The 26,235-nt window shown below is 35.5% G+C and overlaps 8 protein-coding genes across 8 annotated transcripts; all 8 read left to right on the plus strand.

Annotated features, from left to right (window-relative positions):
* Window positions 1-1,552: 1,552 nt before the first annotated feature.
* LOC114732275 (MATH domain and coiled-coil domain-containing protein At3g58210-like) lies at window positions 1,553-2,946 on the plus strand. Its single transcript, XM_028919576.1, has 3 exons — window positions 1,553-1,677; window positions 1,890-2,047; window positions 2,231-2,946. Exons 1-3 carry the CDS (start codon window positions 1,553-1,555, stop codon window positions 2,944-2,946), a joined length of 999 nt encoding a protein of 332 aa, XP_028775409.1.
* Window positions 2,947-5,172: 2,226 nt separating this feature from the next.
* LOC114732285 (protein RESTRICTED TEV MOVEMENT 3-like) lies at window positions 5,173-6,773 on the plus strand. The gene is made up of 3 exons (XM_028919586.1): window positions 5,173-5,300; window positions 5,781-5,944; window positions 6,094-6,773. The coding sequence occupies exons 1-3, from the start codon at window positions 5,173-5,175 to the stop codon at window positions 6,771-6,773; spliced, it is 972 nt and encodes a 323-aa protein (XP_028775419.1).
* A 2,630-nt stretch (window positions 6,774-9,403) lies between these two features.
* Window positions 9,404-10,525, plus strand: LOC114732294 (ubiquitin carboxyl-terminal hydrolase 12-like). Its single transcript, XM_028919595.1, has 3 exons — window positions 9,404-9,525; window positions 9,838-9,995; window positions 10,278-10,525. Exons 1-3 carry the CDS (start codon window positions 9,404-9,406, stop codon window positions 10,523-10,525), a joined length of 528 nt encoding a protein of 175 aa, XP_028775428.1.
* Window positions 10,526-10,554: 29 nt separating this feature from the next.
* LOC114732306 (uncharacterized) lies at window positions 10,555-10,968 on the plus strand. The gene has a single exon (XM_028919606.1). It carries the CDS (start codon window positions 10,555-10,557, stop codon window positions 10,966-10,968), a length of 414 nt encoding a protein of 137 aa, XP_028775439.1.
* A 2,488-nt stretch (window positions 10,969-13,456) lies between these two features.
* LOC114732316 (ubiquitin carboxyl-terminal hydrolase 12) lies at window positions 13,457-14,578 on the plus strand. The gene is made up of 3 exons (XM_028919613.1): window positions 13,457-13,578; window positions 13,887-14,044; window positions 14,331-14,578. The coding sequence occupies exons 1-3, from the start codon at window positions 13,457-13,459 to the stop codon at window positions 14,576-14,578; spliced, it is 528 nt and encodes a 175-aa protein (XP_028775446.1).
* A 29-nt stretch (window positions 14,579-14,607) lies between these two features.
* On the plus strand, window positions 14,608-15,033 carry LOC114732326 (uncharacterized). The gene has a single exon (XM_028919620.1). It carries the CDS (start codon window positions 14,608-14,610, stop codon window positions 15,031-15,033), a length of 426 nt encoding a protein of 141 aa, XP_028775453.1.
* Window positions 15,034-16,743: 1,710 nt separating this feature from the next.
* LOC114732336 (MATH domain and coiled-coil domain-containing protein At1g31390-like) lies at window positions 16,744-19,362 on the plus strand. The gene is made up of 3 exons (XM_028919629.1): window positions 16,744-18,078; window positions 18,239-18,402; window positions 18,635-19,362. Exons 1-3 carry the CDS (start codon window positions 17,927-17,929, stop codon window positions 19,360-19,362), a joined length of 1,044 nt encoding a protein of 347 aa, XP_028775462.1. The 5' UTR covers window positions 16,744-17,926.
* A 3,096-nt stretch (window positions 19,363-22,458) lies between these two features.
* LOC114732258 (putative ubiquitin-conjugating enzyme E2 38) lies at window positions 22,459-26,171 on the plus strand. Its single transcript, XM_028919559.1, has 6 exons — window positions 22,459-22,797; window positions 24,051-24,536; window positions 24,628-24,691; window positions 25,002-25,141; window positions 25,220-25,531; window positions 25,684-26,171. Exons 1-6 carry the CDS (start codon window positions 22,720-22,722, stop codon window positions 25,984-25,986), a joined length of 1,383 nt encoding a protein of 460 aa, XP_028775392.1. The 5' UTR covers window positions 22,459-22,719; the 3' UTR covers window positions 25,987-26,171.
* The last annotated feature ends 64 nt before the right edge of the window (window positions 26,172-26,235 follow it).

Consider the following 26,235-nt stretch of genomic DNA (forward strand, 5'->3'; position numbering starts at 1 on the left):
TTGATCTCACTTCCTCAAGTTTTAAATGGTAAGTTTTGGTTCTCGAGTTTCTTTTCATTTAAATCATTCATCCTTATAAGTTTTTTAAAAAAAAAAACTATTTTGGCTATTAAGGGACCAGAACCTATGATTTGAATTTGAGAAACTAAGACCAAAATTCATGCAAACTTAAAAGGCCAAATATTATATTAATCTAAAATTAATTTATAGTATTAGCCAAAAACTTTCCATCCTGTCTTCCCCAGAAGTCGGCAGAATAGAGCAACGATCCTATGTGAATTAAATATTAAACATGACAACTAGAATGAAATGGAGATGAAATAATTAGATGAGGAATTGTGTTGTAGTGGTATTGTATTTTAATATTTGATTGAGAATTGCCTCCTCAGTCCTCACATTGGTACTTTAAGCCAATCAGGAGTTTTTGTTTTGCGAGCGTCAAGAGTTTTCTTTTTTTTTAATCATGCTCGTTCAATCATTTTTTTTTTGGCCTGAAGTTCAATCAAAATGCAATAAACCAAAAATTATATTGACTGAAAAATCACTCCTGAGATTTTCGGTCAATATGAAAAAGAAATGAAAGAGAAGTGAAACAGAAAATTAAAAAGAAAAATTGATAGGCCCCACCAAGAACAGTTCAGAAGCATCTGTACGTGCTCTGTGCAAATATTTTTCCCACGTTCTGTGAAGTTTTAACAAAATCGCCTTAGGCCTGTATTATCAGTGGACGTTCCCTTTCTTATAATTAATTGATTGATTGACATAGCCAAATATTAAAAAACTTGTGTTTTGTTTGATATGAGGTATTGAAAATAAGAGATAGATATTAGAATTGGAATTAAAAAAATCTACTAAAAAGATATTTAGTATGAGAGTTTACTTAATGCATGGGATTTGATAAACCTTTGTACGTGAGAATAGATAATGCCATGGGAAGAGATGGCATTTTCTAATCTCACATACATGAGTTTGTTTAATATCATGTAACAAGTAATTACTCATACTACAAACTTTTTTACTAATTTTTTTTAATTACAATCTCACTTCCTATTCTTTATTTTTAATGCTTGGTACCAAACGGCACCCTGAGGTATTGGCAAAGAATTACCCGGTGCCTACTCTGCATTTGGAATTTCTGATATTCAAGAATAATATATAACAGCGAAGCATCTCTTCGTTGTCTGCAAAAAGAAAGAATTATCCCTTTCTATTTGATCAGTTTTGTTTTCTCTTCTATTCAGCAGTTTCCTTCTGTATTCATATATATGCAGTTCCCCTCCATGCATCTTTGTATATATTTCAATTGCTGCAATTAATTAATATCCAGAAAGATCAGTCTCTGCATGCCTAAAGGCTGTGAGCTTCACCAATAAGGGAGTTACCTTCACACAATCCCTCGTTCACTCTGTGGTAACCTATCAAATCTGGTTTCAATTTAATTTTACTATAATCACTATCGGCCGCTTCTCGTATTGCAAGTTAAATTTTGTCTCATGAGTTAATGGCTTTTAGGTTTTGTTAATACAGACAGCTATCATAAGGAGATAGTACGATGACGAATCAGGAGCCGAGGGATGTAACATGCAAGAAAGTAGTGTGGACTATCAATAACTTTAGTACATTGCGGACCAATCACCAACACCATTCCGAGGTTTTCACTATGGGCCGTTGTGCTTGGTATGAGTGAAAATCTATCATATATTCTCATCAAAACCTCTCATCTCTTATTCTATGAATACAATTCCTCATTAATTTCTTTCTCCATTCTTTTCAGTCATCATATATGTATGTGTTTTCGTTTCGATGACATAATATTCATCCATTCACATAGAAGATGATTAAACTAACATCTCTCTCTCTTAATATTTTGGGTGGAAGAATGATCGTAGGAAAATTGCTTTATACCGAGGAAGACAAGATGGGAAGTATTTGGCTATATTTTTGGAAGTAGCTGATCTTTCGGCTTTGCCTCATGGTTGGAGTATATCTGCAGCCTACACGTTCACGGTGGTCAATCAAGCTTCCATTGAAAAATCTGAACGACGAGGTATTATTCCATGCTGCTTCATTGTTTATTCTTTTTTCTCCAGCAGCCTAAAGAGTAAATAAATAAAATAATAAACTGTACTATGAAGGCCTAACAGAATAATTAAAAATGGATTATAATTTTATGTTGGAATGGGATGGGTCAATCTTACAATAATCTTTTATTGATGTTCCTTTAATGCAGCTTTCTACAAAAAGTTCTGCGCAGATAGTAATAGTTGGGGTTATCCATCTTTTATGGATTTGGCTACACTTCAGAACCCATCTAATGGCTACATTTTGAATGATATATGTATTGTTGAAGTTGAATTTTCTGAAGTAAGCTCTGAAGGCACTCAAATTGTGGGACAAATAGAGAAAGCGTTGGTCCCAAAGGATGATGATGCCATTGAGTTCAAGGATTTGGGACAAATAGAGAAAGCATTGGTTCCTCTGTTAGAGGAGGCTTGTTTGTGGCATCCTTCGTTGATGGACTATAAGCAAAGGAGAAGTCGTAAGTGTACTGAATGGGCATTTACTGCATTGGGTCGGGTTCTGCAATTTCTAAAGAACAAGAAGTGGAAAGATATGAATGAGAAGGCATGTGAGCAGCTTCAACAACTGTGGGAGGAGCTTGAGATGAGTAAGTTGGACTTGAGTTGGCTAGAGCCTCTTGTCAAATCAGCTATAAATATGAAAGGATATGCTGATAAGGTAGAAAAAGTGAAGAAGTTGAAGCAAGAGTTAGTGGTTCTGGAGATAGAGATGAAAAAGATAAAGGAAAAGCTGGTTGACACGGAACAAAGCGCTGAGATGACAAGAAAAGAACTGACGAATGCGGAACAAGACTTTGAAGAGAAGGATTTAGATGCAAATATCGGATATGGGAAGACCCAATCCGATAGCACTAATATTATTTGATAATGTAACATGCTTCCTGCGTGATGCTTGCGTAAATCTCCTGTAACTCTCCTAATTAAGTGTCTAAATACAAAACTGTACCTTTAAAAAAAAAAAAGTTGTATATATATAAGCAGCTTATACCAAGTGTTGAATCGTTCTTTTCTATTCTATGTATACGGTTTTTTTAAAAGCCAATTTTGCCTATGAATTGAATTACGTCTCAGGATGGTTTACTTTGAAGAAGTCTACTATTGCCAACTTATGTTTGGCCATAATTTCCGATTAATTCCATGTTCATTACTATAATGCTAAACAAATTAAAGATAACACTATATAGTTAAATTGAAAAATGATCACCTCTTTGTCATATTTTGTTGCGTCTTGTACCCGAGCTTTAATGTATGTGCTGATTACTGCTATGAGAAGAAGCTAAGTTTTGAATCAATGGATATAGAAGTATGATCAATAAAAGAAATTAGTTAATAGAGAATATAAAACTTAAGTATAATAATAATATTAATCAGGTATATCCCTAGCAACAGTATTAATTAGAAAATAACCATTAAAAGAAAAATAAAGATAACAGAGTGTTGGAAACGGATCTGCATGCGTAATCCAACAAGAGGGGATTATATAAATTCTGCAACCCTTGAGAAAATCTTTTTAAATATTTTTGCAAAAGCAACGATCAAAGAATAGAAGAGCTATTTCCCTCATGTTGGTTGCAAACAAATCTCCAGTTATGCAATCTATTTTTTTATAGCCAATCTGTTCTTCAGATAAACCACAGATTATTGAAAGCATGCGTCTATGAATATTCTGACTTCCCCAAAAGAGTTTCCATTAGACGACCTTGAACAAGATTCCTTAAAATTAAAACATCCTAGGCATTATGAATCAAGTATTCGACTGTTTTAAAAGGCTTCTGATATATGTTGTCTTCTTCATGAGCATTAATGCCATGTTGTTTGACTATAGTTCATGCTACCATCGCCATGTATTATACAGTTCTCTTTTCTTTTCTACTTGTCCACGTGCTCCCTTTCTCATAATGAAGTGATATATAGCCGACTCTCTGGTTATGCAAGTCAATAGAAAGAACTTGGGCATGGGTAAATAATTGCCTAGCACCTACTGTGCATTTGGAATTACCTAATCCCCAAGAATAATATTGGAGTCCCTTTTTGTCTCTGCAACAAGAAAGGATTACCCCTTTTCATATCTTCATTTTGGTTCCTTCTGTTTTCCTTTATAATGATCTCTTCGTGCTTCTTTGTATTAGTCTTGCTGCAATCAGTATCTGCGTTTAGGGTCTGTGAGCTTCATTTCCCACTGTTATTACAGGTTTCGGTTTCTGGTTAATTATATTTTATTATGGTTGCTTTAGGTTCCTATATTCAAAGCTTCAAGTTGATTCTGGTCTTATGCATGCGTTAAATGAGTTTCAACTAAGTGATTAGATATATATATATATATATATATATATATATCAAAAGGAGATTGTACGGTAAAGAATCAGGAAACGAAGGATATGGCATGCAAGAAAATAGCACATGGACAATTAGAAACTTCGGTGCATATGTATTATGCTGAAACTTTCACTATAGACGATTGTGCTTGGCAACTGAAATCTATCTTGTGTAATTTTCAAATCTCTCGTGTTATCTCAATTCTCTTCTTTTATAAATATAACAAATCTTTATTTCTTCAGTTGTCATATTTTTGTTTCTAAAATTTAATTTAAACATTGTTTATGGTGGTTGGAAGAATTGTTGTGGGATAGTTGCCTTGTACAGAGGGGAAGACAAAACCGGGAGTCTCTGCTCCATCAAGAACAATGACATATCTTGGAATACCAGAAAGGAATATCCCTTAATTTCTTCATGTTTCTTTCGTTCAGATTCCTTTTGTTTTCCTTTATAATTCTATTCCTCCAATCCTCCGGCTTTCTATTGATTTTTCTCTTGCCATCGTTCATATTGCTGGCTTTGACGTGTCGGTTTAAATCCTATTCATCTGATCGCTTGTGATATTTGTTTATATATGCTGAGATCTAATTTTATTTTAAGTTTGGATTATTTTCACTTGCGATATAGTTTGAAATTAATTAATTTGGTCTTCTATGTCAATTAAGAGGCTTTAGGTTCTTATTTTATACCCTTGACCAACCCAGTTATGTGTTGTTGATTTTCGGGTTTCGATTGTGTTTAGGTAAACATACAAAGGTAGCAAGTTGATTGTGAGATGGAGAACCAGAAACCGAAGGATACAATAACATGCAAGAAAATGGCATGGACTATAACAAACTTCAGTTCATTCATCTTCAATGTCCCACGCTATTCTGAGGTTTTCACGGTCGGTCATTGTGCTTGGTAATTTTGTTCTCTTCCTGGGCCTGGAATTGAGCTTAGCAACTGTGACATATACTATTATAACTACGTGTTATTCTAAGAAAATCTCAAATCTTTGTGCAAGTATATGTGGCATTAGACGAAAAATTTTTGCATAGACAAAGGAGAATATATGTATTTAAATATATATACTCCTCCGATCTTTAATATAAGACCCATTTAACTAATTTAATTATATTAAGGAAGTTAGGTAAGTTAGTTAATTATGAGAAATGTGACACGTTTTTCCTAAAATACCATAATCATCTTTTTTAATACCTCTCTTCCTCTTCTACTTGATTATGGTTGAAGGAATATCCATAGAGGTAATTTAGAGAAAATTGATAAATATAAAAAATGAGTCTTGTATTTAGAACAAAAATTAACTTAACAATTAAGTTCTATATTAATAACCGGGAGAGTATAATCAAACATGTAATAAGAATGATATGATTGTCGTAGGAGACTTATTGCATACAGAGGAAAAAAAGACAGCAGCTCGTCAATAGGCATACATTTGGAAGCAGCCGATGCTTCGAGTTGGCCTCAGGGGGCGAGTGTACTCGCAGCCTTCAGCATAACTGTGGTCAATCAACTTTCCCGGAAAAAATCTGTGACACGCGGAGGTATTCTTGCATATTCATTATTCAGTAGTTATTCCTCTTCTAAAAAGTTGTTTTCGCTTCGATGGTGTCATTTTTAACTGTAAGATCCTTTTTTCTAAATTTGAAAACGGTAAATTATTATATTTGGGTGATTTGATTGAATAATGCAGTTGCAGAAGTAGATGTACAATGCAAGTTCCGTGCAAATAAATGTGATTGGGGTTACCCTCGTTTTATGGCCCTGAGTGAACTTGAGGAGCCATACAAGGGATATATGTTGAATGATAAATGTATTGTTGAAGTTGAATTATTCTCCGTGACATCTGAAGGCATTGAACCTCTAAAAGATGGTGATGTCGTTGATTTCAAGGACTTGGGAAAAATAGACAAATCGTTGGTTCCACTCCTAGAGGAGGTTTGTTTGAGGCATCTCTCGTTGCTAGATTGTATGAAGAATAAAAGTCGCAGGTTTACTGAATGTGCATTTACTGCATTGGGTCGAGTTCTGCAATTTTTGAAGGACAAGAGGTGGAAAGAAATGAATGACAAGGAAGCATCTGAGCAGCTTCAACAATTGTGGGAGGAGCTCGAGATGATCAGATTAGACTTGAGTTGGCTAGAGCCTCTTGTAAAGTCTGCTTTAAATATGAAGGGATATGATGAGAAGGGGGAGAAAATAAAGAAGTTGAAGCAAAACTTGGTGGTTGCTGAGACCGAAATGAACATAATAAAAGAAAAGTTGGCTAGCACAGAGCAAAGTGTTCAGGTGACAAGAAAAGAATTGAGGAATGCAGAGGAAGACTTTGAGGAGAAGGATTTGGATGTAGAAATTGAATATGAAAGACCTTAATCCTGTACATGGATAATGTAACTAATTCAACGCATCCTAGATATATGTACGGAGATAACAGTGTTGTTATTTGATTTTTTTTTTAATGCGAAATACCATTCAAAGATTCAACAATGAGTAATTTTGAATTAAAATTTTGTTCTGATTTTAAATAAATTAAGAAATAAACTAACTAAAATAAAATTAATCAAAAAAAAATTAGGATTTATATTAAAGATTTGTTGTCACTGTTTAAAGATAGGATAAATTTTGATCTGAACCCAAAATGTCATTTGTAAAACGTTTTAACTCATGAGCTCAGAATTTAACAGTTTAAGTAAAATAATAATATTTTTTTATAGAATATTAAATCTAAAATATTATTAATTTAATTCACATTCTCCTTAAAATATTAGTATTATTTTAATTCACTTCCCCAAAAGACTAGCCATGCGAGGTGACGGCACCAGAGTTTGGTGAGCCTGCAGACTGAGCACTTTGACTTGTAATGCCCATTTTGCTTCCCCATGTGCAGATCTGACATTAACCTTCTTTGAGCCAAACAAACATGCAGAGAGGGAATATTAGCCAAGGAGAGAGAGAGTTGTCTTGGTAAAAAAGATACGCACCACAGCACCAGGGAAGTCGAAAGGCAAAAAGCTGCATTTGCACAAAACTGGGAGTATCTGAATTCAAGTGAGACTGCCTTGAGAGGCTATCATAATCGGTAAGAGTAAGAGATCGAGCCATCCCATTTCCCATCCAACAATGAGCCGACCAAACAATCAATAACGATCCCTCCTTTTGCAGATCCCCCCCCCCCGGGCCAAACCCCCAAACAGAACAAAAATATTGATTGCCACAGTGAAAGTGAGCTCTGTTCGTATGCTTCATCCTGGAGGCCACCTCCAAGCATCACATACATACAATACAAACAGTATATGCATTTGCATCTTGGACCTTCTCCCTTTCTTCTCCTCTCAAACTCCTTTCTTTCTTTATGGTTAGATAGAAAATAAAATAGTAAATAGTCTAACAGTACATGACCTACTAAATTTCTCTGAGTCCCAAATTCAAGTTTCAAAGGATACACATATATTAGGAGGAAAAATAATGAATCCCGAGCCGGATTAGTCAATACTCACATACTTGATAATAGGATCTAGAAAAGGCATGGGATGCCGGATGATAATATCAAAGAAGATTAAAAAAAATAGTGCAAATATAATATTTCATAAAATATTATTATATCATAATATTATTAAAATATAATTAAATAAATTTAAATTATTAAACTTTAATTTGGACAATTTATATTCATGAATCATGATAAGAAAAAAAAATTAATGGGTTAATATAATTTTCAATATCTCAATTTTATTTGATCTCATTTCCTCAAGTTTCAAATAATAAGTTTTATTTCTCAAGTTTTTTTTTCATTTAAATCATTAATCTTTATAATTAAAAAAAAACTATTTTGGCTATCAGGGACCAGAACCTGTGATTTGAATTTAAGAACCTAAAACCAAAATTCATGCAAACTTGAAAGGCCAAATGTTATATTAATCTAAAGTTAATTTATAGTATTAGCCAAAAACTTTCTATTCTGTCTTCCCCGGAAGTTGGAATAGAGCAACGATCCAATGTGAATTAAATATTAAACATGACAACTAGAATGGAATGGAGATGAAATAATTAGATGAGGAATTGTGTTGTTGTGGTATTGTATTTTAATATTTGATTGAGAATTGCCTCGACAGTCCTCATATTGGTACTTTTTAAGTCAATCAGGAGTTTTTGTTTTGCCAGAGTCAAGAGTAAATTTTTTTTCTTAATCATGCTCGCTCAATCAATTTTTGTTTTGGCCTGACGTTCAATCAAAATGTAATAAACCAAAAATTATATTGACTGAAAAATGACCCCTAAGAGTTTCGGTCAACATGAAAAAGAAATGAAAGAGAAGTGAAACAGAAAATTAAAAAGAAAAATTGATAGGCCCCACCAAGAAGGTTCAGAAGCATCTGTACATGCTCTTTGTGTAAATATTTTTCCCACGTTCTGTGAAGTTTTAATAAAATGGTCTCAGGCCCGTATTATTTGAAAAACAAATGGAAAAGGCAACTACCAGTCAAAGGTAAACTCCAAAGATAGCTAATTTTGCAATATCTCGAGTACATCATCAGGACTATTTCCTTTTAACACTAAAATTTTAACCAATCCAGGGACGAGGACCTGATCTTCCTGGCTTCTTCAGGTTACGACTCTTTCTTTTCAGTTTGTTTCTTTCTTCTTTTCTCATTTCTATCTTCCTCCTCTGTTAACTCTTTTTTCTTCCAAAATCGCGGCTTCTGCCTTCTCTCTTTCTCCAGATCAGAGTTCAAATTTGTCTTTCATCTTAGGCTTTCAGAGTCCTCCATTGACGACCCACACCGGGCAGCACCTCAAGCCTTCATCTGCAAAGTTTTTTTGTTCTTGAAGGGAAAGAGTGATGGAATCTGTTGGGATTTTTTATCTTCTGTCTTTTCTCTTCTTCATTAGTCCTTTCACTGGTTGCTTCAACCGTTTTACACTTGACCCACCCAGTTGTGTTCTTGGTTTTGGGTTTTGATTGTGTTTAGGTGAACATATAGACAGAGCAAGTTGATTGCACAATGGAACCGACAGATATACTGGTAACAAGCAAGAAAATAGCATGGACTATTGGAAACTTCAGTTCACTGAAGACCAATGCCCCACATTATTCTGATCCTTTCACCGCTGGCCATTGTTCTTGGTACTTATCAACGTCTATTTTTAATATTTCCAATTAAAGCTCTTCTTTATCATACTACATTACCATTCCCCACCCGTTTCGTTTCCTCTAGTATTCATATGTGTATATATATATATATATATCTGTTCAGTTCCATATGACGATTCCATATCTATATATTCGGTAGAAAATAGTTTTTTTTTTTGTTTTGAAAATCATGTAAATTCGTCGATGGCTAAACTAATAGGAAAAAAATTGCATAAATGGGCAGAGAACGAGATACATGAATTTTTAGCATATTAATATAATTTTCTTTTGTGGTGATTGTTGCAGGAAGGTTGCAATCTACCGAGGACTGGAAGACGAGAAGTATCTTGGTATATTTTTGTGTGTAGCAGATACTAGTACTCTGCCTCAAGGTTGGAGCATAGATGCACACCTCACCATCATGGTGATCAATCAAATTTCCAGCCAAAAATCTTATGCAAAAGGTATATCATTCCATGCGCACGTCTTCATTTTTTATTTCTTTGATTAAAATTGCTTTTGCTCTGCTGGTGTCATTTTAAGGTATTTTCCCCCCTTGCTTAACTTAATGGGCTGTTACTTCCTCAAACGGCTGATTTTCTCCTCAACTCATTGATAGAGTGCATAAACTATTAGATTACCAAGGCCAAAAAAATGTGAATTGAAATTTTAGATTGGTATGGGACTGACCAATGTTACAGCGGTCTTTCAATGATGTTCCTTTGTTTCTGGCTAATGGAATGCAGGTTTGAGACATAAGTTCCGTGCAAGCGAACGCGTTAGGGGTTTTCGATCTTTCATGGATTTGACAGAGCTTCAAGACCCATCCAGCGGCTATATTCTGAATGATTATTTGACAGTTGAAGTTGAATTTTTGGAACTTAAGTCCGAAAGTGTTCAGCCAAGTCTCCTCGCAAATCCGACGGATGATGAGGCCCTTAGTGTTGATTTTAAGGATCTGGCGCAAATTGAGAGGCCTTGGTGCCATTCTTAGAATAAGTTTGTTCGTGGTATCCTTCATTAATGGATTGTAAGAAGAGAAGTCGTCGCCGCTTTACAGAGTGGGCATTTACTGCACTGGGGCGAGTTCTACATTTTCTAAAAAACCACAAGTGGAAAGATATGAATGAGGGAGCCCATGAACAACTTCAAACTTTGTGGGATGAACTTGAGATGAGCATATTGGATTTGAGTTGGCTGGAACCTCATGTTAAATCTGCTTTGAATATGAAACAATGTCTGGAGAAGGCAACAAAGGTGAAACGACTAAAACAAGAGTTGCTGATCTTGGAAAGGGAAATTAGCACAATGAAAGAAAATCTTGCTAAAACAGAGCAAGCTTTTGAAATGACAAGGACAATTTTAGTCAAAGAACAATTAGGCTTCGGCTTTCTGGAGAAGGACTCGAATACTGAAATTGGTTATGGGAAACCCTAACTTTATATATAATATGTCTTATAGCATGACTTTCTAATCCAACAAAAACGGTTCTTTATTCATGGGCCAACCCTTTTTTTTTTTTCCGGAGATATATTCTGACTGACCCATGCAAGTTTTCATGGGACAAACGTTGACAAACATCCTATGAATCAATGAGGGAGTTACTTTAGGTTCATGCGTCTTTGAAAGATCAGGCTCTCTGTGCCTGAAGGCTGTGAGCTTCATCAGTAAGGGAGTTACATTCGTGTAAACCCTCATTCACTCCGTGGTTAACTTTCAAACAAGCTGCTATGGTTTCAATTTAATTCTCCTATCGTAATTATTTGCCGCTTCTTATATTCAAACTTTCCTGTTAAATTTTGTGTTGTGCATCATTCAACGACTTTCAGGTTTCTATAATTCATACAAATATCATAAGGTGATAGTACAATGACGTGAATCAGGTGTCGAAGGACCTGGGACTATCGAAAAATTTAGAACATTGAACCCCAATCTCCAACAACGTTCTGACGTTTTTCACTATCTGCGGTTGTGTTTGGCAAAATTATTTATTAGGACTTGAGAAAGAAAATTATCCAATAAGGCACGTGAGTTTTTCTCTATCTTCTGGGCATGCAAGTCATTAACTGAAGAAATTATGCTCTGCATTGGGAGCTTGAGATCCTCCAGCATGATAACACTGTACTAGTCTCTAGTGGTCAACTGCTCATTTATGCTTTCCGTGTTTAGTTTCCTTGTATCCTTCTTCATTATATTTTTTTGGTGCGGCTTTCTCCAAAATATTTTATATTATCAAACATAAATTTACCCAAAAAAAACGTCATGTGAAAAAAAGTTATGATCATAATAATAAAATATTGTTGACAAAAATAAATTTTAATCAGTAAAAAGTTTCTTTAAATTGCTTTAAAAAATGAGATGTCGGAATTTTTGAAAAGAAATGGTATTTTTTTATTTTGTTATCATTATGACAGATCTTTTCTTAAAAATATAAAATTTTAATTCAGTTAATTTATAATTTTAAAAAAACCACGGATGATGAATGGTGAATAATGAATATTGAAGTCAGCAATTATTGTAGAAGTTGTAATGAAAAACGCGGAGGCTCGAAGCTCGATATTTGACTGTGATCTGCCTTTGGACTCCCGGGGTGCGTGTCTTTTTCAGGGGCATATTTCTTCATATCTCAAGAGTCAAGACGACTTCCTCTCCTGTCTGTTGGATGAAACTCCTTGTGCATTATCTTGCCTGCATCAGTGCTATTTCCCTTTAACTCCAGTTTCAGCGACCTTCAAGCTCTGATCTTTTTGGCTTCATCAGGTTGATGCGGCTTCTTTTCAGTTTATTTGCATTTTGCATCTTTCTTTATTTCTCTCTGTTTTTTGTTTTTCATTTAAATTTCCATCTTCCTCTTCTTTTAACTCTTCTCTTCTTTTTTCGAAAATGGTGGCTTCCGCCTTCTCTTTCTCTGAGTTCAAGTTTCATTTTCTTTTTTTGCCCTTTACGCTTTCAGAGTCCCTCGATTGACGAACCACACCGTGCAGGACCTCAAGCCTTGACCTTTCCCGCTAGTGAGTATATGGAGTGTTTTTCGTCGAATTTTCTGCACATTTTATTGTTATTGAGAAGAAAAAAAAGATGGATTTGTTGGGATTTTTTTATCTTCTGTCCCTTTTCTTCTACATCTTCTCTGTTTTTCACATATTGAGGAGTTACTGTACATACTGTCTGGAAGCGCCCGGTCTTCCAAAATCGGTGCCGGATTCCAGATTCAAAGCAGCTATTTTCCGGCTCAATCCGAGTCGTCCCCAAGTCTGGCCGGCCGGGCCGTCTGTTCCGGCTAGGCTTTTAGAACACTGCTCCTTTCGCTAGTTGGTTCATCCGTTGCGTTGTTGCTTTTCGGTTTGTGTTTAGGTAAACAAGTAGACATAGCGAGGTGGTTGTCCGCTGAAGAATCAGGACAGGAGGATGTAACATGCAAACGAAAATGGCATGGGCTATTAGAAACTTTGGTACATGCGTTTTCTTCATGTTGATTTTAAAATGCACAGACATCATCGGTTGTTAACCACCATTTATGTAGGGTATTTTTCATAGCCAATCTTTTCTTCAGGTATAGACCAGAATTCGAAAGCATGCATGTCTCTCGACCCTAGGAACATTCTGACTCACAAGCGAGTTTCAATCAGACAACCTTTGACGGGCATCATATGAATCAAGTATTCAACTGTTTCAAAACCTTCACCTTCTTTGCTAGTGAGTACTTGAAGTGTTTTCCTCCAAATGTCTGCAAAGTTTTTTTGTTCTTGAAGGGAAAGAGTGATGGAATCTGTTGGGATTTTTTATCTTCTGTCTTTTCTCTTCTTCATTAGTCCTTTCACTGGTTGCTTCAACCGTTTTACACTTGACCCACCCAGTTGTGTTCTTGGTTTTGGGTTTTGATTGTGTTTAGGTGAACATATAGACAGAGCAAGTTGATTGCACAATGGAACCGACAGATATACTGGTAACAAGCAAGAAAATAGCATGGACTATTGGAAATTTCAGTTCACTGAAGACCAATGCCCCACATTATTCTGATCCTTTCACCGCTGGCCATTGTTCTTGGTACTTATCAACGTCTATTTTTAATATTTCCAATTAAAGCTCTTCTTTATCATACTACATTACCATTCCCCACCCGTTTCGTTTCCTCTAGTATTCATATGTGTATATATATATATATATCTGTTCAGTTCCATATGACGATTCCATATCTATATATTCGGTAGAAAATAGTTTTTTTTTTTTTTTTAAATCATGTAAATTCGTCGATGGCTAAACTAGTAGGAAAAAAATTGCATAAATGGGCAGAGAACGAGATACATGAATATTTAGCATATTAATATAATTTTCTTTTGTGGTGATTGTTGCAGGAAGGTTGCAATCTACCGAGGACTGGAAGACGAGAAGTATCTTGGTATATTTTTGTGTGTAGCAGATACTAGTACTCTGCCTCAAGGTTGGAGCATAGATGCATACCTCACCATCATGGTGATCAATCAAATTTCCAGCCAAAAATCTTATGCAAAAGGTATATCATTCCATGCGCACGTCTTCATTTTTTATTTCTTTGACTAAAATTGCTTTCCCTCTGCTGGTGTCATTTTAAGGTATTTCCCCCCCCCCCTTGCTTAACTTAATGGGCTAGTTCTTCCCTAAACAGCTGATTTCTCCTCAACTCATTGATCGAGTGCATAAACTATTAGATTACCAACGCCAAAAAAAATGTGAATTGAAATTCTAAATTGGTATGGGACAGACCCATCTTACAGCAGTCTTTCAATGATGTTCCTTTGTTTCTGGCGAATGGAATGCAGGTTTGAGGCATAAGTTCCGTGCACACGAACACGTTAGGGGTTTTCGATCTTTCATGGATTTGACAGAGCTTCAAGACCCATCCAGCGGCTATATTCTGAATGATTATTTGACAGTTGAAGTTGAATTTTTGGAACTTAAGTCCGAAAGTGTTCAGCCAAGTCCCCTTGCAAATCCGACGGATGATGAGGCCCTTAGTGTTGATTTTAAGGATCTGGGGCAAATTGAGAGGCCTTGGTGCCATTCTTAGAAGAAGTTTGTTCGTGGTATCCTTCATTAATGGATTGTAAGAAGAGAAGAAGTCGTCGCTTTACAGAGTGGGCATTTACTGCATTGGGGCGAGTTCTACATTTTCTAAAAAACCACAAGTGGAAAGATATGAATGAAGAAGCCTGCGAACAACTTCAAACTTTGTGGGATGAACTTGAGATGAGCAGATTGGATTTGAGTTGGCTGGAACCTCATGTTAAATCTGCTTTGAATATGAAACAATATCTGGAGAAGGCAACAAAGGTGAAACAGCTAAAACAAGACTTGCTGATCTTGGAAAGGGAAATTAACGCAATGAAAGAAAATCTTGCTGAAACAGAGCAAGCCTTTGAAATGACAAGGGCAAATTTAATCAAAGAACAATTAGGCTTCGGCTTTCAGGAGAAAGACTTGAATACTGAAATTGGTTATGGGAAACCCGAGCTCTATATATAATGTGTATTATAGCATGACTTTCTAATCCAACAAAAACGGGTCTTTATTCATGGGCCAACCCTTTTTTTTTTGCAGACATATATTCTGATCTGACTGACCCATGCAAGTTTCCATGGGACAAACTTTGACAGACATCCTATGAATCAATGAGGGAGGTACTTTCGTATAAAGGTTCATGCGTCTTTGAAAGATCAGGCTTTCTGTGCCTGAAGGCTGTGAGCTTCATCAATAAGGAAGTTACATTTGTGTAAATCCTCATTCACTGTGGTTAACTTTCAAACAAGCTAGCTGTTATGGTTTCAATTTAATTTTCCTATCGTAATTATTTGCTGCTTCTTATGTTCAAACTTTCCAGTTAAATTTTGTGTTGTGCATCATTCAACGACTTTCAGGTTTTTATAATTCATACAAATATCATAAGGTGATAGTACGATGAAGTGAATCAAGGGTGGAAGGACCTGGGGCCATCGAAAAATTTAAAACATTGAACGCCAATCTCCAACACCGTTCTGACGTTTTTCACTATCTGCGGTTGTGTTTGGTAAAATCATTTGTTAGGAGTTGAGAAAAAAAAATCATCAAATAAGGCACGTGAGTTTTTCTCTATCTTCTGGGCATGCAAGTCATTAACTGAAGAAATTATACTCTGCATTGGGAGTTCGAGATCCTCCAGAAAGACAACATTGTATTAGGGGGTGTTTGGGAAACCCAAAATCATGGTTTCAGAAGTACTTTTCCGCAAAACGAGACAATCTCCTCCACATATTTACTTCGTAATCCGTAAAAGCACTTCTAAAACCATGGTTTGGTTTTTATCCAAACACCCCCCTAGTCTCCAGTGCTCAACTGCTCATTTATGCTTTCTATGTTTAGTTTCCTTGTATCCTTCTTCATTATATTTTTTTGGTGCGGCTTTGTCCAAAATATTTTTATATTATCAAACATAAATCTACTCAAAAAAAAAAGTCATGTGAAAAAAAGTTATGATCATAATAATAAAATATTGTTGAGAAAATAAATTTTAATTAGTAAAAAGTTTCTTTTAAATTCTTTAAAAAATGAGATGTCGGAATTTTTTATAAGAAAGGGTATTTTTTTTTTATTTTGTTATCATTATGACAGACCTTTTCTTATAATAATGAATAATGAATATTGAATAGTCAACAATTATTGGAGAGGTTGTAATGAAAAACGCGGAGGCTCGAAGGATATTTGACTATGATCTGCCTTTGGACTCCCAGCGTGCGGATCCTTTTCAGGGGCATATTTCTTCATATCTCAAGAGTCAAGACGACTTTCTCTCTTGTCTGTTGGATGAGACTCCTCATGCAATATCTTGCCTCCATCAGTGCTATTCCGCTTTAACTCCAGTTTCAGCGACCTTCAAGCTCTGATCTTTTTGGCTTCATCAGGTTGATGCGGATTCTTTTCAGTTTATTTGCATCTTACTTTATTTCTCTCTCTGTTTTTTTTTTCAATTTAAATTTCCATCTTCCTCTTCTTTTAACCCTTCTCTTCTTTTTTTTGAAAATGGTAGCTTCCGCCTTGTCTTTCTCTGAGTTCAAGTTTCATTTTTTTCCCTTTACGCTTTCAGAGTCCCTCGATTGACGAACCACACCGTGCAGGACCTCAAGCCTTGACCTTTCCCGCTAGTGAGTATATGGAGTGTTTTTCTTCGAATTTCCTCACATTTTATTGTTACTGAGAAGGAAAAAAAAAGATGGATTTGTTGGGATTTTTTTATCTTCTGTCCCTTTTCTTCTACATCTTCTCTGTTTTCACATATCGAGGAGCTACTGTACATACTATCTGGAAGCAGCCCGGTCTTCCAAAATCGGTGCCGGATTCCAGAGTCAAAGCGGCTATTTTCCGGCTCAATCCGAGTCGTCCCCAACTCTGGCCGGCCGGGCTGTCTGTTCCGGCTAGGCTTTTAGAACACTGCTCCTTTCGCTAGTTGGTTCATCCGTTGCGTTGTTGCTTTTCGGTTTGTGTTTAGGTAAACAAGTAGACATAGCGAGGTGGTTGTCCGATGAAGAATCAGGACAGGAGGATGTAACATGCAAAAGAAAATGGCATGGGCTATTACAAACTTTGGTACATGTGTTTTCTTCATGTTGATTTTAAAATGCACAGACATCATCGGTTGTTAACCCCCATTTATGTAGGGTATTTTCCATAGCCAGTCTTTTCTTCAGGTGTAGACCGGAATACGAAAGCATGCATGTCTCTCGACTCTAGGAACATTCTGACTCAAACGATTTCAATCAGACACCCTTTGACCAGCATCATATGAATCAAGGATTCAACTGTTTCAAAAGGCTTCCCATCCATAGATTTTGTCCTCCTCGCTAAGGCTATGCTGTTTGATGCAATATTTCTTGTTGCCAAAGTGGTATCATCTAGGATAACATTGGAGAAGCTTACAAAATTTCAAAGTAAAATTAAAAGAAAGTGTATACATATATGACGGGTATAGCCGAATATTGGGATATGCAAGGCAGTAAAGAACTTTGCGAATGGTGAAAGAATTACCTAATGCCTACTCTGCATTTGGAATTTCTGATCCTAGAGAATAGTAACAGTCAGTTTTATTTCCTCTATTCAGTACATTCCTTCATGCTTTTGTTTTTTCTATTTCCAATTCCCCTTGATGCGTCTTTGTATTTTACTTTTCTTGCTACAATTAATTAATGTCTAGAAAGACAGGCTTTCTATGAGCTTCATCAATAAGGTAGTCATATGTTCGTATAATCCAACATTCACTTTGTGGTCTACCTTTCAAATAATTTGCTATGGTTTCACTTCAATTTTACTTCACTTTCGGCTAGTTCTCGTACTCGAAGTTTCAAGTTTTTGTCTTGTGGGGTTTACGGCTTTCAGGTTTTTATAAAACATGGAGATATCGCAAGGTGATAGCACGATGAAGAAGCAGGAACTGAAGGATATAACCTATAAGAAAGTAGCATGGACGATCAAAAACTTTAGCACATTGAAGACCAATCAAGCGCGCCATTCTGAGGTTTTCAATATCGGTGGATGTGCTTGGTATTAGTGAACATCTATCATATACACATGTCCTTCATCCCTCATTTTCATGAAAATCTCTTATCTTTTATTTTATGAATAAAATTCCTTGTTTCTCATATATGTATGTTTTAATGTAATCGCTCTGTTTTTTTTTTTCTGGACGGGAGAATGGTTGCAGGAAAATTGCATTCTATAAAGGAACAAAGAAAAACGATGGGAAGAATTTGGCTATATATTTGAAAGCAGCTGATGTTTCGAGTTTGCATCAAGGTTGGAGTATACATGCAATCTACAGGTTCACGGTGGTCAATCAAGCTTCCACTAAAAAATCTGTTAAAAGAGGTATCATTTCATGCTACTTCATTGTGTTTTCTTCTAAAAGCTGCTTTTGTTTTGGCGGTGGATGCTGATTTTCTCCTGCAACCTAAAGAGAAAGTAAATAAAATATTAAACTGTACTGTGAAGGCCTAACAACCTGATTGAAAGTATATTATAATTTTGTATTGGAATGGGATGGGAATCTTATGGTAGTCTTCCACTGATGTTCCTCTGTTTTTGAGGGAATTGAATGCAGGCTCAAACAGCAAGTTCACTGCGAATGAATGTGACTGGGGTTATCCATCTTTTATGGAATTGGCTAAGCTTCAGAACCCTTCTAACGGCTATATTTTGAATGATACATGTATTGTTGAACTTGAATTTTCTGAAGTAATCTCTGAAGGCACTGAAATTAAGAAAGCATTGGTCCCAAAGAATGATGATGCCACTGAGTTCAAGGATTTGGGACAAATAGAGAAAGCGATGGTTCCACTGCTAGAGGAGGCTTGTTTGTGTCATCCCTCATTGATGGACTGTAAGAATAAGAGGAGTCGCAAGTTTACAGAGTGGGTATTCACCAGCTTGGGTCGAGTTCTGCAATTTCTAGAGAACAAGAAATGGAAAGATATGAACGAGGAAGCCTGTGAGCAGCTTCAACAATTATGGGATGAACTTGAGATTAGTAGATTAGATTTGAGTTGGTTGGAACCTCAAGTTAAATCTGCTTTAAGTATGAAGGGATATCTTGAGAAGGCAACAAAGGTGAAAAGGTTAAAACAAGAATTGGTGGTTCTGGAAACAGAAATGAACAAGATGAAAGAAAATCTTCTGGTTCTGGAGACAGAGATGATCAAGGTGAAAGAAAATATTGCTAACACGGAGCAAAGTGTTGAGATGACAAGAAAAGATTTAATCAAAGCAGAAGAAGGCTTTGAAGAGAAAGATTTGGATTTAGATACTGAAATTGTATGTAGTAAACTCTAGTCCTGCACATGGGTGTGACGGAACAAGTGATGAATTATGCAATGTTATTGTGTTAATGTATATTACTTTATCAATGTTTGTGATTAGATTACGTTCCTTTGTATATGAGGCATATAATGAATGAATCACATACATATCAACACAATACTACCATTATGCCACGTTTATAGGGAAAATAATTGTTATCAAATAATACTTCCGGTCTTAATTATATTATAAGACTTTATTTGTAATTTACAAATAAGGTAGACCTTATTTGAGTAAAAAAGAACATTACATACAAATATAATATTATATGTTTAAAACATATTTATACTGTTATGATTGCAATGATGAATCAGGCTGGAGGATATGAACAATGAGGCGTCATAATTTTTGAAAACCAATGGTTGAGGAAGAGGAAGAACTAATGTATAAATAAAACTCCGAATTGGACGTCCCATTAAAAATGTTAATAGTTTAATATATTCATAATTCAATCGGTCAGAGTAACACTTGAATGGGTGATATAATAATTATATATATATATATGAATTTAAAGTCGCAAATAAGATGAAATATCTGGCCAACATATCTCATCTCGGTATTGACGTGCACAACCTGAAAATAAAGATATGTAGCTGAATGCTAACAAAAGGCGGTTGGGGAGCTCTTGTTGGGCAAAGCAGGCAGCTAAAAAAAATATCAAGTTTCACTGTGACCAATGATCATCCTATAAGACCTATTAAAAAAATGAAAATGTGCAAATTGAAGCAACCCGTTTCTTGGCTTCTTTCTTCTTTTCTGATTTCTATGCTCTTTTACTTTTAACACCTTTCTTTTTTCTTCGAATAATATCTTTTGGTAGCAATCATGCACGACTCCCATTTAAAAAAAAAAAAAAGGTTGATGAGTTGCGAAACGTTGGTTCACGATATTCAACAAGGTGCTTTGGACCAATGGCGATCCCGCAAAAATGAAAATCGCAATATTGAGTGTTTATCAGAAGACAACACAATCTATTAAGAATCATAATTTGACTTGTATCCTTTAAAGGAGGGTTCAAAAATCAACAGGCATAAGTATGAAGTACTGCCTCTGAACAGAAAAGAGATGAATTAGGTTCCATGTCACTTTCGAAGTTAGGAATAACAAATTCACTTAAATCAAAATATTGTTTAAAATTAGTCAAAAATAATAAGTACGTAACACATAACATCTTTTTTTAAAATGTATATATGCACACATATACACACACAGTTATTTGATAAAATCAAGTAATAACATCACACGTTTCATTTAATTGAAAAAGGACTGAGGAATTACACTAAGGCACTGTTCCTCTTATTTCATGAATGCACTAGTCATGTGATTTAGTTTTGTACCTTTTTTTTTTCCAAGACATACATATCCTTCTATTTGATACATTGTCGGCTGTTAAGAGTGTGTATGGATTAGCAATAACAAAACTAATTTTTATTTTGTCTTATTTTTACAAAAAGTCAGGTAGCTTAAAAGACAGTTAGTGTAATGTAATTTATATTTGGGTTAGTTTTTTTAATAAAAAGTTAGTTTGCTGAATTGAAACATATTGGGATGAGTAATAAAAAAAATAATTCTACATGTAAAATGACTGAAAAAACTGTGGATTTTATGACATATATCTCACATCTCATTTATATAGAATTTGATAAATTTAAGAAACATAATAAATAAAAATAAAAATTATAAAAATTAAAAGATTTAATACATCATTAAAAAAAGAACAATATTCACATCAGATTTCTTATATCTACCATGTGCTTTATTTTTAAAATATTTCCATGTAATAGTATTTAATTATAAACTCATAAAAAAATAGAACACATGACTATGTGTGATTGGAGAACTTAACATAACAAATATAAGTAATTTGACCCAGATATTTTCCTTAAAAAATTGTAAGTATTAAAAAAATTATTACTAGTAAGGAAAAAAAAATCAAATTTTTGGGTCAATGTATGAACCACGTAAATACCATTATCTTTCTTTTCATCCTCATTTGTTCCTTTCTCCACCGTACAGACTCAAAAAGCTCAAATTTTTAGCTTTGGCGGTACCTTTTTTCCCCCCTCCCAAAAGCTCATTAGAGAAAAAGTCAGCCTAAACAAGTATATTCTTCTGGTTTTGTTTACAAGGTAAAAAAGTATTTTTTATCTTATTTATAAGATATTGAGAAAAAAATTTTCATGATGTACAATTTTATCCCTTGTTTATTATTGTGTTGATTTTATTTACATAATATATAATATATATTAAATGGGGATAAAATTAAAAAGTTATTAAATTTTAAATGAGAGTTCATAAAGTTTAAAGTTTTTATTAATTTATGTCAAGCATGCTAAAAACATCTTATAAATAAAACCAGAAGAGTAAATGTTAAAACCACTCAGCAAGTTACTTTTCATACTGCCCAAGACACGTTTGTTGGTTTTAATGCCAATACAAACACAAGCTAAATATAAATACATTTTCCAATAAAAATTTATCATCAAATTATAAGGAACAAACCCCTTTTTTTTTTTTTTGACCAGCAGGAACAAACCCCTTCTAATTAAACATTTTCAAACATTTCTCATCAAATGATTTTAAGTATCTAAATCAAATCTTATCATAATATAATATAATTTAAATCTAAACTATGGATGATAGATGATGTAGCTAATATTGATATTTAATTTTATCAAATTAAATAACTCTGAGAAAACCTAATTAATCTAATGAATACTGCTAATATCTTTATTTACATAATTATAATGATTTTGAATATCGAGAGTTACCGAATCACCGTTTATCTAGAATAATAATATGAAATTAACATTATTTTGCGGATGATTTTTATGAGTCTTTCTCGGTTCTCCCAAGAAAAACTTGGGAGACGAGCACATTCCTCCGGAGCAATAATCGAGTGCGCTAACGCTCACAAAGAGTACACATGCAGCCCGGCTGCCAACCCTCCACGTGTACATAAACTTACGTTCTCCGCTCACCAGTGAAACACCGAAACGAATCGGTAATTTCGTGGATCCTGCCGTGTGATATAACATCCCCCTCCACCTCGGGGGAGGGGGTTGGGGGTTTTGTCTTCCTTCGAAAGGAAACCGATTACCCTTGCAATTGCAATATCTGTTAGGCTGCGAATTGAACTTTTCTCTCTCTTCCGCTAATTGGCAATTTCTCCGAGTCTCACACTTGACTCGATCACTATAATTCCCTCGCCTCCACCCTTCTGTCCCACGCGCTTCGATATTGTTTTCTTTCTTGGGAGAGTGAACGTCTCTTTCTTTCTCCGTACTCGCTCTTCGGGCTCTCGTGTGTGTGGGTTTTTATCGATTGCTCATGGATCTTGAGATGGGTGACGGCGTCCCTGAAAATCCTGTAAAATCAGGGACGGCGAAGAGACGCAAACAAGAAGAGGTACTCTTTTCGAAATTATTTCATGCCAAGCTTGGGTTTTAAGCGTTTTTGTCTGTATTTGGGTCAAATTATATTTTCCCTCACTGGGTGTACTCAAGTATGCCCTTCAGCCGACACATTATTGGTCAATTTCGATCATTTTCCGGTTTTGGCTTTGGTTCGCTTGCATTCAATTTAAGCGTTCATTGGTGATCGTTTATACAGCGTAGAGTGTGCGCATGCGCTTTATTTTTTAATTTAAAAATTGGGTTGGAGTTTGTTGTTCACTTACTGTTGATGTTCCCCCCTTTTTATATGTAGTTTCTTTTCTTCTTCACTAATAGATTGATTTGGGTTAATTGGGAGCCAATCTAGATTTCTCCTTGCTGCCATGTATAATGTTACTGCTGTCAAGTTTCTGTGAGCAAGAACAACGTTAACGGCTTTTCCGAACGTTGTCAGGGGATGCGTCCTTCCCTGCCTGTGTGGGTTTTGTTGGTTTGGTCTTTTAATGCTTTGTCTTAGATTTTTGAAAAAGAGAATAAACTGCTGGAATCAAGTGGTGCCCTACACTTTCCTCTCCTGTCCCAGGCTTCCCTTTCTCTTTGATAAAAAGGATTAGCAAATAGCTGATTTGAAAAGATGTTGGTTCGTGCGATCAATTTTGTGCAAGCTATTGCCTTTTTCTGGTGAAGATTCAACGAGACTGGGCAGTCAATTGAAGTATTAAGTCAGCTTAGTTCTAGATTTGATTATGTGGTGAATCTTTAGTTTCCTTGTATATTAGTAGGACGAATGTTAATTTGCGCTTCAAGGTAATAAAAGTGCTTTACAAAAGTGTCAAGTGGCTAAATCATCATGATATGGCAATACGATGGTTTAGGAATAGTAAAGTGTTTGAGCAATGCAAGCTTATTTGGAACGTTACAAGTGACCAATGCATTATTGCTGCGCTGGGTCTCATGCACCAGGCCGTTGCTCAGCTGTACATGTAAACTTCACAACTCTGCTAGTCGGTGTGGATTAGGAATTTCTTGCAAGAGAAATTATTAATACTTTTTTCCGTGCATGGTTATCTGTTTACAGGGGAGGGCTTATGATTTTCATTTAATCGAGGGGAACAAATGAACAATAATAGAAATCAGTTTCAGGAGTGGAAATATCAAGCTATACGATGTTATTTTACGTGATGAATTTTGATGAATCTATCTATTTTCTTAACATGATTTTCTGACTTTATAAAGGTTTTTAATTTTGATCTTTTCTTTTCATAGGATGCTTCTACAAGTGATCACGGAAATTCCGTGACTGTGGGAGAATCATCAGGAAGTGGTGATGTCTCCAAGAGTTCCATGTCTTCAAATAATGCTAATAGTCCCAATTCTGATTTTTCATATCAAGATGAAAATGATGAAATGAATGATGATGATGATGATGTGGATGGTGTGGATGAGGATGACTATGACTTTTATGACAACGATGATTTTATATATGAAGATGACTACACGAGTATGCAGGATCAGTTTGACCACGTGGATTTACCTTCTGGGGTAGAGGCACCACTGCCATGGTTGAAGGATTTTGATATAAATGTATCCAAGCAGGACGTTACTTTGGGCCATGCAGAGTCCAGTTCCAAGGGTAAAGGAAAAGAAACTGAAGATGCCGTCATCCAAGAGTCCCAGCAATTTAAGCAATTTGACGTTATTGAGTCTTTTCAGGATCACTTCTATGATAAACAGGGCTCTTCAGAGCAGCAGGTAGCATATATTAGAAACTTGTTGAAAATTCAACCCCTGTTGACTAATGGCTTCACTCATTTGATTAAATTGAATCTTGCTCTGCTGACAGCGATCAAAGAATTGGGCAAAAAAAATCCAGGAGGAGTGGAAAATTTTGGAGGAAAACTTGCCAGGTGAGTTTTCACTTCTTTTTCTTTTTTTTTCTTTTTTCCTTCTTATTTTTTGAAGGATGCCCATGCCTTGTTATTATAACTATGGATCCTAATAATTTTTCAGGTTTTTGTTTCCTTTCATTGTTCCTGTTTTGCTTGTTGAGGATACAATAAACTCGTATAATCATCACGCAATGTCATTTGTATCTTTCTTACCGTTGCTATTAGTTTGCTTTGTGATGAAATTCAACCTTGTACAGAAATTGGGTTTGATCCTTTGACGTTTAATCATCATTGATTTTGTCTCTATCTCACAAACTTGTATTTACAGAAACAATTTTTGTGCGAGTTTGTGAATCAAGGATGGAGCTTCTAAGGGCTGTCATTATTGGACCTTCTGGCACTCCATACCATGATGGGCTTTTCTTTTTTGATTGCCTCTTCCCTTCATCTTATCCTGCAGGTCCACCAGTAAGTATTACGTATATTCCCCTTGTATTGAAATGTCTTGTGCTGTGGATGACAGAAGTTGGACTTGAACTCTTGCAGAAGGTGCACTACCACTCAGGTGGCCTAAGGATAAATCCAAATTTATATCAATGTGGAAAAGTCTGCCTTAGTCTTTTGGGCACTTGGCATGGCAAGGGTACTGAAAACTGGGTTCCAGAGAAATCAACTATGCTTCAAGTTCTGGTTTCTATACAAGCTCTGATTTTAAATGAGAAGCCCTTCTTTAATGAGCCCGGCTACTCATCAACCTTTGTTGGTTCAGTGGGGGAGAGAAAATCCAAGGAGTACAATGAGAATACATTCATCTTGTCTTTGAAGACAATGATGTATATGCTGCGAAAACCGCCAAAGGTTTGTTGGCTACAATGATTCGTTAGCTATCCTCTCTATATTCTTCAAACTATAAGGATAGCGTATATAGCATGTGATTATGCTGATGTGGCAGGAACTTGAATTAGTCTATGAGTCATAATCTCAATTTTGTTCTCTCCTGTGTTCTGCAGCACTTCGAGGAGTTGGTTGTTGGGCACTTTCGAAACCGAGCTGTTAACATACTGACGGCATGTAAGTCATATGTGGAGGGCAACGCAGTTGGCTCGGTTGTACATAATTTTGATCCGAGTATAAAAGGTTCGACAGACGATAACAAAAGTGAATTCCAGTCAGCAGTGAGTAGGATGATGAACACACTTATTGCATTTTTCACTAAAAATGGCTCTACAGACTGTGAAGAGTTCCGAATTCATGAGATTTATGATTCCACAGCTCAGGTTCCGACAAATCTAGATTCTCTAACCAAGAAATGATTCTTGTTAGTGTTAGTAACTCTAATTAAAGGAATTGACATGTTAGCATAGTTTCTGAAAATATCCTTCGGTTTTTGAAGGATGGTTTCTGGATATTTTCTTTTTGTAAAGATCTGACAGTTTACTATCTTGCCAAACAAGAGTAAATTTACATCAATGATTCTAGTTGCATTTAGATTTGCCAATTTTATGGGGTGTTTAGGTTATACTACCTTGAGGAATTACGTCAAGATCTTTTTAGATCCCCTT

This window comes from Neltuma alba, unplaced genomic scaffold (genome assembly GCF_004799145.2).
Source record: "Neltuma alba isolate B1F8T4 unplaced genomic scaffold, ASM479914v2 tig00002556_pilon, whole genome shotgun sequence".
In the NCBI taxonomy this organism is placed as follows: domain Eukaryota; kingdom Viridiplantae; phylum Streptophyta; class Magnoliopsida; order Fabales; family Fabaceae; genus Neltuma; species Neltuma alba.

Excerpts from the sequence above, each read along its gene's own strand:
- LOC114732275 (XM_028919576.1), top strand. The coding sequence starts at position 1,553 with ATGACGAATCAGGAGCCGAGGGATGTAACATGCAAGAAAGTAGTGTGG. Across the intron at positions 1,678-1,889 it reads ACTATGGGCCGTTGTGCTTG|GAAAATTGCTTTATACCGAG; the intron begins GTATGAGTGAAA and ends GAATGATCGTAG. Across the intron at positions 2,048-2,230 it reads TGAAAAATCTGAACGACGAG|CTTTCTACAAAAAGTTCTGC; the intron begins GTATTATTCCAT and ends CCTTTAATGCAG.
- LOC114732285 (XM_028919586.1), top strand. The coding sequence starts at position 5,173 with ATGGAGAACCAGAAACCGAAGGATACAATAACATGCAAGAAAATGGCA. Across the intron at positions 5,301-5,780 it reads ACGGTCGGTCATTGTGCTTG|GAGACTTATTGCATACAGAG; the intron begins GTAATTTTGTTC and ends TGATTGTCGTAG. Across the intron at positions 5,945-6,093 it reads AAAATCTGTGACACGCGGAG|TTGCAGAAGTAGATGTACAA; the intron begins GTATTCTTGCAT and ends TGAATAATGCAG.
- LOC114732294 (XM_028919595.1), top strand. The coding sequence starts at position 9,404 with ATGGAACCGACAGATATACTGGTAACAAGCAAGAAAATAGCATGGACT. Across the intron at positions 9,526-9,837 it reads ACCGCTGGCCATTGTTCTTG|GAAGGTTGCAATCTACCGAG; the intron begins GTACTTATCAAC and ends TGATTGTTGCAG. Across the intron at positions 9,996-10,277 it reads CCAAAAATCTTATGCAAAAG|GTTTGAGACATAAGTTCCGT; the intron begins GTATATCATTCC and ends AATGGAATGCAG.
- LOC114732306 (XM_028919606.1), top strand. The coding sequence starts at position 10,555 with ATGGATTGTAAGAAGAGAAGTCGTCGCCGCTTTACAGAGTGGGCATTT.
- LOC114732316 (XM_028919613.1), top strand. The coding sequence starts at position 13,457 with ATGGAACCGACAGATATACTGGTAACAAGCAAGAAAATAGCATGGACT. Across the intron at positions 13,579-13,886 it reads ACCGCTGGCCATTGTTCTTG|GAAGGTTGCAATCTACCGAG; the intron begins GTACTTATCAAC and ends TGATTGTTGCAG. Across the intron at positions 14,045-14,330 it reads CCAAAAATCTTATGCAAAAG|GTTTGAGGCATAAGTTCCGT; the intron begins GTATATCATTCC and ends AATGGAATGCAG.
- LOC114732326 (XM_028919620.1), top strand. The coding sequence starts at position 14,608 with ATGGATTGTAAGAAGAGAAGAAGTCGTCGCTTTACAGAGTGGGCATTT.
- LOC114732336 (XM_028919629.1), top strand. The coding sequence starts at position 17,927 with ATGGAGATATCGCAAGGTGATAGCACGATGAAGAAGCAGGAACTGAAG. Across the intron at positions 18,079-18,238 it reads AATATCGGTGGATGTGCTTG|GAAAATTGCATTCTATAAAG; the intron begins GTATTAGTGAAC and ends GAATGGTTGCAG. Across the intron at positions 18,403-18,634 it reads TAAAAAATCTGTTAAAAGAG|GCTCAAACAGCAAGTTCACT; the intron begins GTATCATTTCAT and ends AATTGAATGCAG.
- LOC114732258 (XM_028919559.1), top strand. The coding sequence starts at position 22,720 with ATGGATCTTGAGATGGGTGACGGCGTCCCTGAAAATCCTGTAAAATCA. Across the intron at positions 22,798-24,050 it reads AGAGACGCAAACAAGAAGAG|GATGCTTCTACAAGTGATCA; the intron begins GTACTCTTTTCG and ends TTCTTTTCATAG. Across the intron at positions 24,537-24,627 it reads AGGGCTCTTCAGAGCAGCAG|CGATCAAAGAATTGGGCAAA; the intron begins GTAGCATATATT and ends CTCTGCTGACAG.